Source organism: Zophobas morio, unplaced genomic scaffold (genome assembly GCF_036711695.1).
Source record: "Zophobas morio isolate AGI-343-1 ecotype UQ-CSIRO unplaced genomic scaffold, CSIRO_AGI_Zmor_V1 ptg000013l, whole genome shotgun sequence".
Classification (NCBI taxonomy): Eukaryota; Metazoa; Arthropoda; class Insecta; order Coleoptera; family Tenebrionidae; genus Zophobas; species Zophobas morio.
Window position 1 is genome coordinate 211,185 of NW_026972118.1, and position 21,248 is coordinate 232,432.

General features: G+C 32.6%; 2 protein-coding genes across 6 annotated transcripts; both read left to right on the forward strand.

Annotated features, from left to right (window-relative positions):
* Positions 1-785: 785 nt before the first annotated feature.
* Positions 786-4,391, forward strand: LOC135128529 (uncharacterized). Of its 4 annotated transcripts, none has more exons than XM_064055385.1 (12): positions 786-967; positions 1,046-1,111; positions 1,174-1,305; positions 1,490-1,621; positions 2,444-2,519; positions 2,576-2,646; positions 2,701-2,784; positions 3,378-3,422; positions 3,474-3,588; positions 3,881-3,948; positions 4,006-4,107; positions 4,202-4,391. In XM_064055385.1, the coding sequence occupies exons 1-12, from the start codon at positions 866-868 to the stop codon at positions 4,322-4,324; spliced, it is 1,116 nt and encodes a 371-aa protein (XP_063911455.1). In that variant the 5' UTR covers positions 786-865; the 3' UTR covers positions 4,325-4,391. The 4 variants fall into 4 exon arrangements, with proteins under 4 accessions (XP_063911455.1, XP_063911457.1, XP_063911456.1 ...); XM_064055387.1 differs by having other exon boundaries at positions 4,006-4,098; XM_064055386.1 differs by having other exon boundaries at positions 2,704-2,784.
* Positions 4,392-18,594: 14,203 nt separating this feature from the next.
* Positions 18,595-20,020, forward strand: LOC135128540 (uncharacterized). 2 transcript variants are annotated; one of them, XM_064055398.1, is made up of 8 exons: positions 18,595-18,680; positions 18,732-18,789; positions 18,934-19,022; positions 19,079-19,171; positions 19,224-19,297; positions 19,401-19,458; positions 19,612-19,876; positions 19,932-20,020. In XM_064055398.1, exons 2-7 carry the CDS (start codon positions 18,740-18,742, stop codon positions 19,842-19,844), a joined length of 597 nt encoding a protein of 198 aa, XP_063911468.1. In that variant the 5' UTR covers positions 18,595-18,680; positions 18,732-18,739; the 3' UTR covers positions 19,845-19,876; positions 19,932-20,020. The 2 variants fall into 2 exon arrangements, with proteins under 2 accessions (XP_063911468.1, XP_063911469.1); XM_064055399.1 differs by having other exon boundaries at positions 19,935-20,020.
* Positions 20,021-21,248: the final 1,228 nt, after the last annotated feature.

Consider the following 21,248-nt stretch of genomic DNA (forward strand, 5'->3'; position numbering starts at 1 on the left):
AAAAGGTGGACTGATTATAGTGCTCTTGTAATTGTAACAGGAGAAAGGGTTGTAAATAGAAAATAAATAGTAGAATGGAGTATCTGTATTAACTAAAAATTATGTTGCCAAAGATTAGCTATTAGGTTGAGTTTATTTAACGCAACACTTACATGTAAACTGCTAAAAGGGGTCGCCTTATTAAATATTAATAATGTTGATGCTCGTAAGAGCTTATGACTCATTTTATTGGCTGTCAACTAAAAGACAACTATAGAGAGACAACCGAATAAACTTCATATAATAAGCACGCCTCATAAAAGTAAAATTTTGGCAAACTTATTACAAATGAAACAATGTGAAAGTTACTAACTTCAAATTAAAACTCTCAATTAGTATATTAATTTTAACAGTAAACATATACACCAACTAACTTTGTTGTAATCACAATTTGGAGTAATTTAACTCCTTTAAAACCTCTCACAAAATAATTTTTAGGATAGAACAACTTGACTACTCTGGAACGTGAGTAACCTGGGAATTTTAAAATATTGCTATTACCTTAAAGTATCATTTTATACGTTACATAGTATCATTATAATTGAAAGAGATGATATCTTTTAAGTGCTATAATTAATGAACACTTAAAGGTTTCAAACATTTTCAAAAAAGGGCATAGGTAGGGATAATAAATATTCGTCCCTATTAAAAAAAACCATTTGCCGAAAAGGGATATTCTACCGAAATATCTTAATAGCCCCTTCGTCCTGCAGCTAGGGGTGTGTACTCAATTACCTTCTTAATCTCTAACTAGTAAACTCAGCTTTATTAAGCTATAATTCTTTGCTTTAACCCAATGACTTTTAAAGCATCAGTTTAAATAAGTATGAATGACCCTTTGTATAACTTTGACGCGCCAACTCATAAATCCTCTTTACATGCCGAAGTGGACGACGTTTGGTTTTTTCGCCAAAACTATTCCCCACAAGTTTAGCTCAATTTTAAATTCTATTATATTTAAAATCCTTTCCACTATAAGTTAATTTATGAAAAAAAAAAAATACAGGAAAGTGATTTAAAGGAAAATATTAAAATTAATGGAGAGAATAGTTTACTCTCCTTCTTTAAAACGGTACTTCGGTATAACTTTGTCTTTTTAAGCCTTTAAAGTGACAGCTTTTAAATATATATAAGGGAGACAATAGAAAAGTTGAAAGTTTATCTGATGTTGAAAACGAGAGAAAATCTTTTGATTCTTTGATGAGAGCATTTAAAAGTTTGAAAACTCCTAAAAAACATATAACGATTGAAGCAGAAAAGATCAAAGTACTATTCTTTACCTCCTAAAAGCAATAGCTAATTCAACTTTAAGATTCTATTTTATATCTTTTTATTAGTAACTTTAATTTCAATTCTTTAGACCTTAAGTTAAATTACGAACTTAATATTAAATCTAGTTTATAAAGCTTACCTTTAATCTATTAATAAAAGTAAATCTGGTTAAAAATAGCTCTCAAGTCGTGCAACTATTAATAAAACTGACCAAGGAACTGCTTTAACGCCTAATTCAAATTCTCAAAATATGTCTGTGAGTAGTGATAACTCGAGAGCAGAGATAACTTCTAAAAATTTAGTTAAAAGCGTATTTATATAAGATTTTCTGTATATATGTATATATATACATAGAGAGTTTTGGTCTACAGATAAAAAAGTTTACTTTATAAACTTTTTTATCTAAAAAGTACGCGATCTTAATTCTTTCTAATATAATTTTTATTAACACTGTCTTTCTTTATCTTTAAAATTTTTGTTTATATATATGTATGTTATATATTTTACATAACTATATTCTTTTGATAGACATTCGCTAAAGTCATATTTAGCTTGTATGTTACTGAGTCGTGATTTTGATATATTTTATCGCCTCCTAGAAATATTAATATGAACAAGTTTTCAAGAAAGGCTTCGAGCTTTACTACTTTCATTGATAGTTTTAATTTATATATGTTAAGTTGTAGGACTTCTAAGTATAGTACATATATTTCATTATAATTTGAATAGCTTATTATATGGATACTATTTTTAAAGGTGTTCTTGAAATTATTTAAGTAAAGTATTTTCAATAATACGTATTATTTTTTATACTTTATGAGAATCCCTTCAAGGTTATATTATTTTTTGTTTTACGCTATTTTTTCACTACAATTTCATTTTTATGTATATATATATTTTTTAATATTTTAGTTACTGTTCAAGTAATTTTAATATATTATAAATTAAAAATGCCTTATTAGTTATAACTAGAGTTGTCTCGTTGTAGCTTAAGTCTATATAACTATTTTTCTATTATATTTTACAATATAATCTTTTATTCTAATGAAAACTCCTTAGAACAAATAACGAATATTGTAATAAATAATTAATTAATTTTGAATTATTTCGCGAGCTAACACAAGAACTTAAGGGCTCCTCTATAAGAAATTTGAAAAAAACCGGTATATCTGCTCAAGCGCTCTCTACCGAACGGGCGATTTTTAAGGGTATTGTCTTTTTTCAGAAGTTTTATATTGGTACGTTATACTTTGCGTTTGTTAAGCGAAAGCAGTGGACAAAAAAATTTTGACCAACCCTACGGGGGACATCGGGGTCCCTCGGATCCACCCAAAGGTACTTTTGGCTTTCAGTTTTCTATAAATTCTAGCATTAGTTTTGTGCGGATAGAAGATAACAGTTCCAAAACCTTTTAACTTTCATACGACTGTTTATAAGAAGCGGTCTCCAAGAGAACAAGTAACACAACCGAAGGTAACCCCTACGCTGTTCAATTAACTTGAACCTTGTAATGTGGTGTAAAACTATTATAACTATGAAGTGAAACAAAAGTTAAAAGTTCTTATTTAATAGTATTCTTCTAAATTATTGACTAAAATATTCACTTCACATTATTCAATGCTTTATTAACAAATACGAATAAAAAATGATGTAATTTTATTTTTTATATTGTAACTATTAAGACTAAATGGTGACTACTGAGACTACTAACAATAATATATATATATATATATATATACATAAATTCATTTTTTTTCCTTTCCTCTGTCTTATAAATAAATAAACCATCTTTTTTGGTTTCTATGTTTAGAGTTGACCTTTTTACTATCCTGGTTTAGTACATGCTACATATTTTTTAAATAATATTGTGCTAATGTTTACTATCCACGGGAAGAACGATTGTAGTTAAGTTTATACATTAACCATGCTGTGTTGTATCTAAATTACTTTTCCAAATGCCGGTTTTCATATCTTCAGTGGAGTTCCCCTGTTTGTGTGCGCCGTGCGAGCCTAAAATTTGCATTACGTTTGCTTTAAGATTTTTTATTAATTTTTTACTGAAATAGGAGGCACGTTTAGAGAATACTAAGAAACTGTTAGCAAAGAAAAAGGTATCTTCTCTGTTTTTTCGTTTTCTTGTGTATATGAATACTGCTTAAAAGCTTTCGGTAACTGCTTCCCGTGCTCCAAATTCGCTAACGAGTCGAATTACCTTCAAAGTCAAAACAACTGCGGATAGCAAAGCGCCTCAACTCGCAACGAAAAGTCAGCAGAAAGGTTTATCCGATCTTACTTCAACGCTGTAATATTTAAATTGGTAGTTGTATAATTTTTTTAAACTCTTTTTTAAGTTAAAAAAATCTGTATATTTTAAGCAGAGCAGGCGCTCATTTTCGTTACTAAAGCCTTCTTATAGTCGATGGTTTATTAGGGCAACATCAGATAAAAGTTTTCCCCTTATTTTGTTAGCTATTATAATACAAAACTTTTTGACGAAGCACTGGAAGTGCCTAAAAAATTATTCGTTTTATTTTAGATTTACAACCAACTAAATTATTTTTTTATGCAGATCCTCTTTACCTGAAAAGATCTCCACTGTCTCATTTTGTGGTCTCTCAAAGTAAAAACTTGTACCAGGTTAGTTAAAAAAAAGGCGATCGTCATCTTTAATTGTGTGTTACCACGCTTGCGCAGTTGACCGTTCCAGTTACGCCTCAACTACGCACGGCCGCACGCGTAAGGCAGTCTAAACAGCCTAACGCTGAATTCACTTCCGAACATTCTCCGGTGCGCCTTGTATCTTTTTATATTAGAAATATATTTATATAGTATGTATGACTGCATTAAATCTTTTCCAAATTTTATGTTGTATTAATTGCGTATTGTCAAGGTCGCAATAAAAAAGTTGCTAAAAATCCGATCAATAAAGCTGAAAAAATCTTCCATTCCATTGACTGTGCCAGTAGCTCCTTCCTTTACTTATAAACCGCGAATTTGCAAAAAAAAACCTTAAAGGATATCCAAAGGGTGAATTAAATACCAATGAAGGTGAACAGTAAATTTCTGAGAGAATATAATACTAAGACTTTAAGCAATAAAATTTGTTATGCTACCACCAAATATTTTTAATTTGATATAGTTTTATGTTCTAGCGATTCTTCGTTAGCAAATTACTAGGTAGCAACTTTTATTTGAGGCAAGTATTATTTTGAAAAGCAAATTACAGTATTAAATATCATTACTAAAATATTTTTTAATTCATTGAGGTAATAAACCCATATATACTGAAAAAGATAAAGTATGTTTAACGTTGTGGACTTGTTTCACGTCTACACTAAAAGTAACAAAGGATTATTTATGTTTCAGTCAAGGGGGCTCAATACATTTACATAAAAGTTAAAAAAAAAAGGTATTTTAAGGATGCTAGAATAGGAAAGGTCTTAAATCGAAATAAAATTCCAATAACCCTAACCCTTACACTTAGTTTTTCAGTTATATAGGGGAATTATTGTTTGTTAACAAGGTAAATAATTAAGCTGAATACTAAGAATCCCGCCCAGTTTTTAAATTAATATAGAGTTAAGTCAAATGTAGGCGATTATGGAGCTAATTGGGGGCAAAACACAATTATATTGTATGACGTTGCGTGCATAGATATTTGTAGAACTATAACTGACCACTGAATAATTTAGTACCATATACTCAAAGGCAACGCGCTTCTTTCTTCATCGTCTTTATTAGCCTTATTACCCTAACTACCTTTTAGCTTAGTTCATTCGTTAAAACTATAGTTCCTCTTAACTAACAAGTAATAAATCAAAAGGCCGAATAATTCAATTATAATAAATTTTTGTCTTATGCGAGTGCATAGTCTTAATCTCTTATTCCCACGACCAATGGCTTTCTTAATCGTGCGTTATAGTTACTTTAACTTGTAGCACTTATTAGTTTTTATTAATATTTTTAACTTTAAAAGTACTCGGTCAATAAACTATCTATTTTAATTCTAAGTAATTCATATTTATTAAAAATTATATATTACAAAAAATAATCTAAAAACATCAACTTACCTCAAAGATGGAGGCGTGTGAAATTCTTGCAAATTAAAATACTGCAGTTAACGTTGTACGAAAAAAAGGCTATAGAAAGACCCTTAATTACAAGTCGGATTGTAATTAGAAAGAAGAAAGATAACTGGCTATTAGGCATACCCTAACATTAGCATGCTTGGCGAGCAAGAATACATTACAAATAAAAAAGTTTACTCATCTCTGTAAATCCTTTCTTTTTTTTTTTTACTTGTCTTTCAACAATTAATAACTCGCTTGTGCTCGAGTCATCTAGCAACTCTCTATCAACCTCTAGACAATTAATTCATTCTTTAAGCATTTTCCGTTTATTAAGGTGTCAAGTTCTAACACATGCAATAAGGCTATATAAAATTTAAATATGCATAAGAATTCACTATATTATATATTACAGTTAATAACCCACAAGTACTTTATGAGAGTAGAAGGGAGTTGGAGTTAGCACCGATGAATTACGTGCTTTTGTTAAATAGTACATAGCTCTGCACATTCTTTGTTCCAAGCAACGTGTTTGCAGTTGAAGGCCTTGCATCAGCGAAGTTGAGACGAATTCCTATTGTCCCCACGCCGTTTAGGTTTGAAGGAACAATTGAGTGGTGTGATAAAACTGGCCACAACAAAATAGTTACGTCTCCGCGGTATCTGTTAAGATGGTCTAGACGGGAGGCTGCGTAATTGCAAAGTACTAATCGATTGATCACTTTCAGGTGCCTCTCTTTTGACAAGCCGAAGTCTCCATATTACACCGCAACAGCTGCAGCAGTACGTTATTTTTTCAGTGCGGGCCATTAACACCCTCCTGCAAAAGTTTTAGCTAGCTCAATGAGCTGGGCCTGACAACCATTGCGGTAGTCAGTATCTCATATAACTGTTTGGAGAGGGTTAAGGTGCACGAGTTTTCTGCACCTTCATAGCTACAAATGAGATTGCCGTCGTAACCAGTTGCGGATCGTTGACGTAATGACGACGAAGGAACAATTTTTTTAAGATAACAAGGTACCCTTGGTAGTTCGTAAGTGTGGGAGTCGCCGCAGTTAGCGCAAGTTGCAGGCGGAATATCTGGGCTTCTCATAAAGAAACGTGAGTTGGTTTTCCTCACATGGGTGATGGTACAAGTTTGTGATTTTAATACGTCCAACTAGGATCAACGGTTAGATGCCGTTCTCGCTGACTAGATGAATTGTAGAGGTTCGTTCTATGGGAAGGGGTAAATTCTCAGCATGCAGTGCCGTCTTTATATCGACTACAGGTAGATCTGTATATAGGTCTCGAAGAATGATTTTGACGGGTCTGAGCTCATGTAACTGGTAACAGTATTGCGTACTACTCTGCTACATTCCTCAGCAGTTGAGGGCAAAAGGCGGGTACAGCCTCGAAAATAACCAAAGGGAGGTATAATTGCGCAAGAGCGGTAGTATTCCACTAATTTAGGTCACATTCTCTTGTCTAAGGAACGATAGGGGAGGTTTTCATTTTACGCGTCCATGTTCTTCTAGTGTTGCTCGTGTTTGAATGTTTCTGTAGTAGTCTAATCTGTTTCCATTCTAACCATATCTGAGTGGGAAGAAGCTTACCGTTTTGCACTGAGATAATAAAGAACATTTTTATATTTATATCGTTTTTACTATTAAAAACATCACTAATTCCTTATTTTACCAAGTATTAATTTTATTACCAATAGTATTATTATAACTGCTATCACTATTATTTAAAAGGTTTCTATTATAATTATTACTACTGCTATTAATATGGTTATCATTATACTTACTCTAATCGCTGCTTTATGGTACCCCAAGTTCTTTATTATCTTATAAATTTTTTTAAATCCTAGATTTGTCTAGAAAAAGGTATAGCCCAGGAAAAAAAAATTTGAATTTAACACGTAAAAAATCTTTGCATCCATTTCAGCGTATATTTATATTTCCTAATTGGTACAAATTCTTTTTAAAACCTCGCTGGCAGCTAATAAATTGGAAATGGATTCTTGTTGTCCATATTCCGTGAAAATAGAGCTGATTTCTCCCGTTAAAGAAGAAATTGACATAAAGTAAAGTAAACAAAAAAATTAAAAGTACAAAAAGATATATATGGGTATGTAGATATAAAAAATGGAACACTTAAAAATTATATCGAATAATCTAGTTATTCAATAGAGGATTGATAAAAAATAGTTGCATTTTTTACTTCCTGCATGCTATCGAATGACTGTATACTACTGGGAACGCGAAAACATATTATAAAATTGCAAAAGGATTATGAAAAAAGCTGAAGAAATTACTAAAAATTCATAGAGCCCGATGAAAATAATGCGATTGCTATGAACCAAAAGTTGGTCTTAAAGTTTAACATGAACCGCACCTCTGTCAGCTCATCCTACCTAAATTAAGGTCAGTGGATGCGGGATAGGCATTTGGGTTAGTGAACAATATTACGAAATTAAGATTTCTTTAATTTGAATAGCTGCCGGCATCAGGTCGGACATTTCCTACTACACTTTTACGCAGATTTTTTTCTGACATAAACGACAGTCTTCACAAGTGGTCTTTTACTATTCCTAAAAGTTTAAATATCCTTCTTACACGAAACAATATATCTATAAGCTCCTTTTTATTTTTTTTTCTTCTTCGACAATATATGTTGGAGTTAACTCTAATAAATCTTGTGCTCATACTACGTGTTACATTATACATGTGCCATTGTACCACATGTTTGTACCTCGTACTTGTCTGTTAGGTACAGAGTGGCTACACACATTTCATATTACTTCCCTGGAGGTATAAATATCCTTTTTCTATGGGATAAACAAACTAATTTGCTCCATATAAGCATGACAAAAAAGTTAAGCTTTTTCTACCAAACTAGAAACTTGCAACTCCATTTTTTTTAACTCAATTACGGAAAAGCAGATTATATTAAGAGAATGCTACTTAGAATCGTTGATGGGCTGACAACTTTGAGATGAAGCCTAATCCCTTACATTGGTGCTTTAATATTGATATAAGTAAAATACAAAAATCTACATGTGGAGTCAAATACATAGCCTTCGGTAAGGCCACAAACGGACACCATGGCTAAAGAATATGTAATATTAGAATAAAAAATGTAATACTTCAATTTTACAGAATAATAAAGCTGTTAAAAATACTATGACCGTTAATGCATCCGTATTAAAGGCTACGACATTTTATTATTTCTTACCGCTACGCCGTACAAGGACTACAAAGAAACAATTATGTAGTAAGGAATGTAATGGCTAAAGGAAAAATGTGGCAACTATTTACTAAGCTTTATTTTCATATAAAACGTTAATCTCTACCTGAAATTAATTTGGCAAAATATAAATTTAAAAAACATAAGACAATTCTTTTTTGTTTAATTATTGTCTTTTTTTTTGGTTAATTACAGTCTCCCAAATTAAAAAAGAAAGAAGAAAGTAAAATAATACGTGATACTTGCTTCTAAAGGGTGCAGACTTGTTACTTGGAAAACCTCATTATGAATGATCTGGCTATATCAGAGTACTAGCACTATGCGTTAACAATCAAGTAGGGCAAGTGAAAAGCAGGTAGTCTCTGAGTTCGATTAATATTGAAAGGGTAGCAGATTATATAACTTAAAAGGATATGAAAAGGCAGCTCTTGAGCTTAGACTGAGCTCATATTAGGCTCCTAGATGTCAGACATTTTATACGAAGATTTTACATTCTAATTGTACGGCATAGTTAGTAGAGGGAGAAAAAGTTAATTAAATGCTTAAAAATAAACTATAATGACTTGTCAGTCTAAATTAAGCACTAGCAAGAAGGAGGGATGCTAGCTTCATTCATAATATGCTAATAAACGCAAAGTACCAGTCCCCTAGTACAAGGAAGTGACCCGAGGTTAACTTAGTTAGCTAAGAAGCACTAATACAAGATCCCATTGAGAACGACGATAGTTGATAGATAATAAAAGAACCAGTTTTCAACTATTACTTAACCTAGCTTAGCCTGAATCGAGATACCGCCTCCAAGGACAGTTAGACAGGTAGAAAGAAAGAAAGAAGGGACCAACCCAGGTCAGTAGGAGTGAGTCAGCTAGATTCAAGCTTGCTTTTTAGTTGGCAAGTTACTTATGACAGTAAAAACCAAGATTACTTCCTAGTTTCAAAGAGTATGACTAGTTTCTACTTTTTCGATTCATTTCTAGTTTTGAAGGTAGTTAGTCCACCTTGGTCTCTCAACCTAACACAGGGAGTTCAAAGTCAATACAGGATATTCCAAATAGTACAAATAGTGCTTACCTATGTTTAAGGCTTGTTTTAAAGAAGAGCTTCGGTGTACTAGCTTATAACGAGATAGAAAACTTCACTTAGAGAGCTTAGCTGCCAAGTACTTAATAATGTATCTGTTAGCCACCCAAGGGAGTAGCAAAGATTGGATTCTCCAGTACTTAGACCCAAGGTTTGAGTCTCTTGAGTAGAAACAGAGAAAGGGTGCAATGACAGATTGCCGACCAATGTAGAGTTAAGTTTTTGTTCCCTATGTAGCTTCGCTTAAGAATAGGATGGAACCACTGACGTTACTGTAAAGAAGTAAAGTTATACCACTTAACTACTTAAGCAATTTACTAAGAAAGCTCTACCTTTGTAGAACACAATACAGAACTAGCACTCTAGAAATGATGGCTCTTTACAATGTCCTATTAAATTAGAATGGGAAATAAAGTTAAAAACCAATAGTTTTTTGTCTTCAGTCCTAGGGAAGACAGTTACGGTTCCCTGTAGCGTTGCTCACTCCCCTGCGCTGCGATCCGGGAAATCCGCTATGAAAATGGGAACAATCCTATAAACCACCTAATAAAGAACATATATTAGGCACTGAAATTTATTTCTGGAAAAAGAATGTGGTGGCCAAGCTGTCAAGACTCCCCTCTAGTTCTAGTGAGAATACGATATAAACTTATTACTTTATAGGGCTGATGCCAATTAATAAGGCGGTTCAACATCTACATGAGGATTGGTTTCAGAAAGAGTGATAAATTCAAACTTATCATAAGAAAAATTTGACCACGCTAATAGATTAATTCTACAAGGAGAGAGATATATGTAAGAATATGGTAATAAAAGCTAAAAAACGGGCTAGGGGCTTCACCTTAGAGATGCAGTACAGAGATCGTTTAAAATATCTTCTCGAAGTTATTATTATGACCAAACAGTTAGTCAACAAGTATTTTCGATTTGTTGGGGTAAGAGCTTTTTAAGTAACAAATACCAAATTAGTAATAAAATGTTAAAAAAATATTAAATTACAGCTACCTAGTAAAATTACTTTTGATCAGCAATAGATTTAAAAAAGATGTTAGGGGACTTCCTTAATAGCCTAAAAATTAAAGAACATTTTATTGCTACCAACCACTATAAATCTAATAGAATCGCAAGAAGGGTTATTCAGACAACCAGAAATACGCTTATAAAACTAGTTTAACAAGAAAGCTGGAATGGACAAGTTTACTAGATTACATATCGTGCACCCGACACTTAGAAAAATAATAATTAAATAATTTTTTTTGCGGATTGAAAATGTAACTAGGAATTTAAACGCTTCGTAATTTAATGAAGTTTTTATTCAACATTTTTTTTTCCAAACTAAAGATGCCCATTCAGTAAACATTGGATCCTTGTCCACTTGATTTTTCTTTTATAAAAGTCATTGAAACAGTTATCATGGCCTGCGATTCCAAAAAATTATTGGATTTTCACATGAAAACTTAGATTTCTGCTTACATTTATCGTCCGAGCATCTCACAGAGATCCTTAAGCCGGACTTCAATAGCGGTTAGTCTTGTCTTTTGCCCTAGTTTGCATTGTTATTTAAGTAAAGTTGGAATGGATCGAGGAGTTGTTGCAGGTGAAAGTAAAATTTTCTTTCGATTTTTTTTGTATGAACAGTTCCAGCTGTGCCAATTTTATACTCCACTTCTTCATCGTCTTGCCTTTTTTAAAATCCATTAAGGCGTCCTGTAACCCTAACCCTGAAATTTAATATAAAATCGAAAAGCTGCATGATGTTTTTTGCGTATACCATCAAACTTTAGGCAGTACTTCAAAAAAAAACACATGAATTTACAGCTACCAAGTCAAAAAAATTGAATATTGTCTTAACCACCCATTTATTAGTTCTTGCATTAATTTAGTAAGCAATCAAACGGTCAACTTCATCGGTACCTCCCAAAGGACCGTTGTATGTAGCCACCATGTGGCCCTCATTGCATGAATTTCATTTCAGTTTTTGACCATCTTTTTACTCATCTGCAGGCTCTTCTTGTAGATTAGTGGAGGTCAGTAACACAGCATTATACCCGTAAATGATGTTTATTATTTTATCTGTTCTCACATTCTGTTCTGTGGTTCCCTCTCCAATCTTTGCAGAACTTTTCCCTTGGTGAAGTGTACTTATGCGAACACTCTAGCTCGCATTATGGCCCAGTATCATGGGGGGTCTTGTCTAACAAAAGTTCAAGCATAGGAATGGTGGTGAAACTCCTATTCATGTAAAAACACGTGAACCTCCTTAGCTGTAAGGTTATTTACCGCAGAAGGATCCATGCCCAAAACCTTTGAAAGTGTCGCCGAGAAAGTAATTTTTCTTTGAAAAATCCCAAATTAAAAAGTATTAAAGAAAATGGAGCCGCCCATACAAAAATTTTTAGACCCTTCTGAATAAGGCTTTCCACATACAAATTACTTGTCTCTACATACAACTGTAGACGAAATCATTTGATCATCAATGGCAATCTTGTTTTCTCTTGGCAAAGATAAATAGGTTTGTTCCATTTTATCCAAAATGGGTCTTATTCGGCTCAATTTTTATTTCTGGCGGTAGTCCTTTACTCTCCACCATCGATTACACTTTTAAATGACTTCTGAATGCATAGAGTCTATCTACTGTCATTAAGGCAAATGCGGACACTCTAGTGGTTTTGGCCGCCGTTGCATTTTAACCCGAGGATAGTTTTGTAATGACATTTAATGACTACGCCTAAAACTCTTTTTGCTTTTTCCATCATTTTATTCAAAGTTTTGTTGTGCATTAATATGTACTTTACTTAGTAGATCCACAATTACTAAAACCCCCTTGGTCAAAGTACTTAAAAACTTGTATAAAACTTTAAATTCCACTTGTGATGGTGTCGTCGGAATTTAGAAAAATGATCATATTTTGGGTTATCATTTAACTTTTTTAATTTGTTTGGCACTTGTTTTGGTGTTTCTTTTAGGGCAATTTACACTTTTAAGTTTTTGTTTTTTTACAGTTTTTGTTTTTGTTTTTTAGCCTTTTATTTAAGTCGTCTTTTAGTAAACTTAACGTTAAGTCATGTCGTCATCGTAAGTCTGCTGGAAAGATTCGTTTCTTTCTTCTCTTTCTCCCTCTACGGTATTGCTGACTTTCGTGCTCATTTGTTTACAATTCCTTCTTCTCTCACTTCAGCTTTGTCCTGATTTCAAATTCTATCTCCTTTGCTACTGCCTTTTTTTCTCTTCGTTAACTTCATCGTCTTTCCATAACCCCTTTCTTCTTTTGTAACTCTCTTCGTTCTAACTAGCAAAATCATTATCGATATCTTCGAAAAAAAAAAATTAGCTTAAAATTATGTGCCTCTAGCCACTTTAGACCTGTCATCGACTTCGCCAGGCCAAGATAGTTTTTTGCGCCAAAAATAGATAACAAATAACTATGCTCATCACTAATTAGCAAAGGCCCTGGAAAGTCAAGGCCCCCATGAGGCTTTAAGTCGGTGATGAAGATTGATTGAACATCTAAAATAGTTAAAAAGTTCAAGTGAGATGATCAGAGGAAACTGCGTACCCTGGTAACTTTTATTTTTAGAAACAATCATATTCAGGATGCGGAAAATCTGGTCATCCTGAAAATTGTTATGTCATATAACACAATATCTATTTTTTGTAGGCAGTTTGGCATAATGAAAGTCAGTGCAAGGCAAAATCTAGAGGAAATTATTAAACGCCCTTGAATAGGATAAATCCACTATTAATGCTCGCACCCATTGTTAAAAAGATGAATATTTTTATAAAGCAGCTACTTATCCTTCCGCATAACAGGGTTATATTAGCTTCAGACGCCAGTTGCCATATCATTAGTGATGCAAATATGATTAAAAACTTCAGGCCTATTGACCAGTCAGTACAAGGCCTTTCAGAAATCGTTAAGACCACCGGAGGGAATGTATACTGTAATCGCATGGCTTTATTTTTCCTTCAGCGCGTTTATAATTTAATAAGCGTCGGTAAATATGTGACAAAAAGAATGCAGTACTCTTAATAATAACAGTGCAATAAAGATGAAAAGTTAATTAATTTTTTATCCACTGCAGAACATCAGAAGATAGCGCAAGAGAGCACGATGGGATTTATAATATAAAACTTGAAATTGCATGCCTTTTTTATTAAACCGGGATGGTATCGAATATTAAATCATATCGAACTCACTAGACTGTTAAAGCATTAAAAGACCGAACTTTGAATGTAGAACTATAGAAAAAAACCTACCTCGTATTACATGTAACGAATCCAATATAAGAAAAAATTTGGTTAAAAGAGGTTCGTAAAAATTATTCTCAACTTAGTGAGTGCAAAGGATTGGTGTTGATTTACACGGGTCCTACTCGTTATCACTGACGGGGCTAAGTTTGGCCATAACGGGATTAAATGCAATAAAGTACGGGCGTGAGTAGTATTTACGGACTATTTGGCAGGTATTTCAGTTGTTGTACGAACATCTGGGTAATAGGTATCAGGTTAGGAAAATTCACTCGGGCATTGGTACCGAGTTTACCTTCGCCGCATGGCTTTTAACAAAAGTTGTATACGTAATTTATAAAACCGAAGATGTGAGTTGTCACAGTATTTCAGTGGTTAGAGCATTTGCCTCACAATCTCAAGGTTGCGGGAGCAATTCCCGTCCGGTGCCAACTCGCATTTTTCTGGACTGATAATTACTTATACAACTTACTTACAAAGAAAATTCCGATAGCTTTCAATGCGCAAGCTTAGGAGTGTAATTTCTACCTACACAGCGTCCAACATGCCATCACATAATCTAACTGTGGAGAGATACAACGGTTTATTAAGATCTATGACGAAGGCTATGCATCTAGGAGATACGTTACCTAGCAAGTTTTGGGTTGAAGCCATGAGCTGCACTGTTCTTATTTTAAACTAAGCGTGCAATGCTTGGAAAAACTTTTACAATGTTTGACCGACTTGAAAAGTTAAAAATATTTTACGTGGAGAACTTTTAAATACATAAAATAAATTCTTTTAGGGCCATCCCAAAGTTCTTTGTTACCGAATATATAATAATAGCGCAATCAATATATTGTAAAGATTAGAAGTTTTAAAAAAATCCTTTTTAAGCCATATACCAACAAAAAACGTTTTAACCATTTTTTTTACTAAAAGCTTAGTTGTGATTACTATAATAATTGGTTGGAAGAAATCGGCCCCTTTTTAAGTAGTAATGAAGAGTTGGAAGCTAAAAGTACACCACCTCAACCAATATTATGCAGACCCAATCCAAGCGCGAGCTTGGTACTAATAACCCGAATATGCCATTTGCACCCGGTTAGCGAATTAAAGTAAGATTTAACTACAAAGGAAAATTGCTATGGTACAACATTATAGTAATAGAAGGTAAAAAAGAAACAGATTTAAAGTAATTTTTTTGATAATGGAAAAGTAATTAATATTATTAGAGCTATTGAACTCAAACCTCTTACTATGACTTGAAGAGTATACACCATATATCGTACAAGGAGCTTTATTAGAGGAAAAATGGCATTTTTAATGCTTGAAGGACTGAGAGTTCTTGAGAAAATGGAATTGGGACGGCCTTTCATGCGACAGAGACCTTTTAAAAAATACCGATAGCGTTATAAGATTAAAGAAGAAGGCATTTATAGATACCAACTCAGTTTTAGAGTTTTTTTTTTACAGTTTCTACCGTTTATTATTATGCCTCTATGAGCCCTTTAACCTTTAGGGAAATGACTCGTTCATTTTAGTATGCTTAGGAACATCTACAATGCGATTTAAAAAATACCTCCCTTAACTACGCCAAGGGTGGAGATGTGTTGGTAAAATAACACCTTTGAATGTTGAACTTATCATATTAAAGGGTGAAACTTCCAATAAGAGGCTATCCCTTAATGAAGCTTCTTAGAGAACGAAACGAGCGAGGTACTTATGGTACGAGTATAATTAAATATAAACTAAAAGGTGTAGGTGTTACGCACCCAAAGGTAACGAAACTTTTAAAAAGATTGCTGGGCGTAATAATAATATTTAATAATTTAATAAACGTATATAACTTTTAAATATGAGACAAGTAAAAGGAACAGAAGAGAACAAACACAGAACATTATAACAGTTCGACAGGACAATATTAGACATCAGGTCATATAAAAACTAATAGATCGGAATAGAAGCCGCAGCAAGAGTGGGGCGTCTAGCCTTTTAAGATAACAAACTATTTGGGTTTCTCCTCGAACGTGCAAATGGTGGGCATATTTGTAAAAGATCGTCCTAAAAATGGTTAACTAATCACGTGCACTAATTTGAGTGCTATGAGGGAGCGTTACCTAGGAAGGATGGAGCCGAGCGTTGCAAACAGTTTTTTAACTAATTTAAGGTTGAGTCATGTGACTTTTACAGTAATGGAAGCGAATTTCAATATCCTGACTATATTACGTAAAGGATATGAGAATTTCACTAAAAATGCTCTAAAGACAAGAAAATTACTTAAATTAGTTGGATTAATTAAAAGAAACGCCTAATAAAAACTTTCTTGTTTCCAAATTAATGAACTAGGGATGAAATTATTGATAAATCAGAAATTATGAAAACCCACATCTCACAAGAATTTTGAATAGCCACAGCCAGGGCCACGGTGTGCATCATGAGTGTTGTACCTCTATAAACTTGAACTCCTCTATCCGTAATCGTCCTTATAACGAATTAATAGGACACTTGCAATATCTCGCTAACGTCACTAGGTCAGGTATCGCTACCTCAGTAAATAAACTGGCAAAAACCCTAAGGTTTATGGAACCAACTCTGGGTAGTAGCTAAGCAATTTTTTAGCTATTTAAAAGGAACAAAATCGCTTGAACTGATGACCTTGTGAAAAAAATTTTAGAGGTCGAAGTACAAACATGTGTAAGTCATGCGTCTGAACACGTTTTAAAAAGTAGAAGTAAAATCATTATAATTATAAATGGATGCTTATTTGTTTAGGAGACTTAAAGTAAGTCATAACAGTGCATTCGGGTACTTTAATTGAAGGCAAAGTCTTCTAAATGAATTTGGATATTCTGCCGAAAAATTGCTTATATTTATTCAAACTTGCCGGCTATATACATTGCCAAGGGGTTTAGAGGAACTAAATTGCCCTGATGTATTAACTTAAGGTTACACTTAGTTAAAGTAATGCTTAGAAGATGGAGAAATTGAGCTTAAATATTGTCGCTCCGAGAATATACTCGCGGATATGTTCACAAAGATATTATGTAGAAAAAATTTACCTTATGTTTTGGGGAAGATAACAAAGGATGTGCTGTAAGAGATTAAGGTAGAGTGTTTATGTTATAATTACCTAACAGTACAGAACTAATTGAGGATAATTAATTATTTTTTATTAGGTAATTTATAAATTAATTTAATTAATATGTATAGATATTATATATATTTTAAAAACATGTGTGACTCGTTTATTTTTTTCTCCGCCTTCTTCCTTTTCTGTTTAACCCCGTCTTTATTGCCGCAGTTATTATACGTTGGTTTTGAGGACCAGAGTTATTATAAAGGTAACGGTCTTAGTCTAGAGGGGGTTTTAATCAAAGTTAATAAATAGCTTAGTAATCTAGAGGACAACTATATACTTAGTTAACTAGTTTTACTTTATATTTTAAAACAATTAAAAAAAACTTTATTTAAACAGTTTGTAACTAATAGGTTTAGAAGAACGTAATAGTTATGAAATTAAATAGCTCAAAGGAAAAGAAAACTGGATTAAAAAAATAGAAAAGCTAATAAAGATAACAATATGGTATAGGTTAGAAGAAGACGATAAAGTGATGATTCTTTTATTATAAAAGGTATCAACAGGCTGGTCCAAAGAACGATGACTTAAAGGTTAGATACCCTTTAAGATGGGCTAGAGGTGCCCTCATCGTCATCACCAATCATTTTTGACTAAAAATTATGCCTTTACTAAAAAAGTAATTTGGTTTAGTCATAGTCTTTAAATTAGACTGAAACAAGATACACAATATATAGTGGTTGATTAAAACGATTCCTAAGCACGAATAATACGGTATAATGTTGTTTTATATGCTAGACTAAGAATTGACAATTATGAATGTTATAACGATTACTTCGGTCTTTATTCACTAGTATCTGTGGTGTCGCACATGATGTGGCTGAACTACTACAAGCATAAGAGCCTGGCTTAATAAAAAGAAGGTATGTGTTTCGGTTTGGCATTATAATGTCTATAGTAGTAAAGAAGCAAAACAATTTATTGTATTAATTTACACCTGCAGTCGAAGAACGAAACTGAGGTATTAGGCTCTAAATCATTAACTAACCTTAGGAACCAATTTTTCAAGTTGTGGTCGCATACGTATAAACTCAAGGTCATGTTGGTCTGATTCACATTGACAACTTTTTGCATTTTTTATGAAGTCATTTGAAAAATTGCATCACACTATATGCAAACGAAATAAGTTCAACCTCCGACCCCCTGAGTTCAGCGTCCGGAAAATATTTGACTTTTTAAAAAAAAGGAACAACTATGAAAAGAAAAATTTATGCTTGCAATTTGCGTATCATAGTAAATGTACAAAAGATTTAATTTATGATATTGAACCACACAAAATAAATTTTATTTAGTTATTTTTAAAGGTCATACTTGCAAGCCCCAGCTGAGTTAATAGTTAGGAGTTGGCTAACTAATATCGTAATCCCTAGAATTTAGGAGCCAATCAATTTTTCTATAAAAAAATTTTTATTTAAATTTTTTTGAAAAATCTGTGAATGGTCAGATAGGACTTGCACTAACCCTCTTTGGCCCATCCTATACATTGATCGTTAAAGGTGTTAACCACTGAAAGCCCCTTTTTTTTAAAGTAAGGGTAACCTTAGCTGATGTTAACATTTAAACAAATTGCAGATTTATAATTAACTGCACTATTTGTCTTTCAGTACTCTTAATTTCCTATTGAAGTATTTATTTCCTTTCTCCATAGTTATCGGCTATTAAATTCTTTTTTATAGGTCTTCTCATGAATCACCAACAGAAGTTTATTTTGAAGGAGGAAGAAAGAATAAAAAGGTAGTTTAACGTTGGTCTCGAAACTATTTTATAAATAACTATCAACTGTAAAATAAAAATTACTTAATGTGAAAAAGTATTTTATTTTAGCAGAAATCATATTGTTATTTAAGAAGTTTTTGTAGTTATTTTTTGTTATCATAGCGAAATCAGCGAGCTTAATCAAAGTCTAGAAAGTAATGAGAGGGATATGAGCAATATTAACAGAAGACTTAGCGTTCTTTTGGGTGGAGGTGGTTGCTTATAAGTTATTAAAATAACTTCTTTAACCTATTATCTATTATTGGAGATCAAAAATCAATTAAAGATTTAAAAGCAGCTCTTCCGGAGTTGTGCCAACTTGAGGCTGAAGTGACAGCTGCTTTGGAGCCAACTCCTATTAGTAATAACAGCAATATCTGCCTATAAGACTTGCTGTGATTTAAGGTTTGTAGGCAAGAGAGAGAGACTTCAGTCTTCTTCAAGATCTCTATCAATGTTGAGTGAGGATACTACTTTAGGCAGGCAAGTTAAATATTTTATGATCTATTGGTATTAAACTTGTTTCTTTTTAGCGAGCTTTATGATTATTATTGTTTTATTCACCCTTAATAATTAATTATAATAGTAAGTCTACGTCCTTTCCGGGTGCCAGAGGACCAGTATCTCCAACTGCTAGACCTTATTCAAGTTTATGATCTATATAACAAATATGCACAATTTTTTTATATTTTACTGAAATTTTAGGGGTTAATTTCTTTTATTAATTATTTATTTGTTTAAATGCTACTATTACTAATAATGTTAACACTTATTATACTTAAATAATGTAACTTTACATAGGAAGTTATTTAGGTCCCCAAGTGCCGCCCAAGCCATCTCAATTTTCTAGACTTTCCAATAGTTCACTAGAAAGACAATTCTTAAACGACAGAAAGCAGAGCCTTCCCCCGCCTCCCCATAGACTTTCTAATGTACCTTTAGGAAAACAATTCTTTGATAACAGAAAGCAAAGTCTACCCACGCCTTCTCAGAAAAGTAGTGAAGAGCCCAAGATTCCACCTCGCAATTTTTAATTTTTTGATATTCTTAATCTGAAAGTTTTTTTGTAAATCTTATAAATTTGAATTTTACATAGTTTATTAGTTTTTATATATTTTCAGCAGGCAGCCAATTTAAAAGATTGTTGATTATGGAGAACTTCCGCCCCCATTTCTTGTTAGACTATTTATAAGCCTTTCTTATTCTTGCAGCTCCTTTAAGGCAATTATGGCACAGCGATAATAATTTTTTTTGCGTTAAAAATATAAACTATTAGAGGAGACGTTTAATTTATAAGAGAAAGTGAGTTACGGTAGTTTAAAAATAAAAATCTTAGTTTTATTTCTGAAGAATATCTTACTGCAAACGATACGTTTTGTTGAAGTGAGTATAATAGCTTTAGAGTACTTTTGGATTTTAGAGTACTTTTGGATTTAACTTCTTTTGATATTATGCCAGTTTTTATCGTCTATAAATAAACTAAAATTGACTAGCACCTAAGCCTTAAATCATATTTGTACACTTAAAAAGAACAGATTTAACCTACATATATTAGAAGGTAACTGAGGGATCTAAGGTGAATAAAAATTTTACCTTAAACGTTGTTACTTTTATTAAACACAAAAAGGGGCACATTATACCAAAAGATTAACAGTTGGGTCTCATCGTTCAGATTTATTTGCAAAGAAAAAGTTGCTATGTTAATAGATAATGCCTTGAGTTACGTTTTCTCTTTCTTTCAGTAATAGCTACTAGATACGCCTACCAGAAACGCAAATTGTAGAGGTGTCATACTAAGAACTAGTATGTGCACGCCAGCTTATTACATAGTTAAACCGATCTTCAGTGTTTTGGTTTTATAAAAATTAATCTATAATATAAAAAATATATACAATACATAAAAAAAAATAGCCCGTACATGCTGATTTATATTATTATTAAGACATACAATAGTCTCTATGCGTGGCATTAAACTCCTGAATCCTTATTCCTCTCTTAAACCAGAAGAGAGATAAAGTAGTATCTCTTGAGAGTTTCACAGTTCGCATACAAGCTCTTATGCGAATTCCACGAAGTTAAAACAAAAACGAAAAATAAGTTATTTAAAACAAAGTAAAGGTAGATTAATAAGTTTACATAATTAATAATATGATAATATCTCATGTTAAGTCATATTCTTTATTCTTATGTATGTTAACTGAGGTTTAATAACTGAAATTTTGTCTTTATTATTCTGAATCTTGACAAAATATTTTACCTTTTATGAAAGTGTAAAGTACCTCCATAAATTAATTCCTTTTTTTTTTATTAATGGTATTTCCTGGTACCCGATAAGATCAAAAAGGAAACACAAAAGTCAAAAGCCCTCAACAGGGCGATAACTTGCAAATTGGGTTATTGGGTTTGAGCTCCCTTCTTAGTTCCCACGTCCACTAATA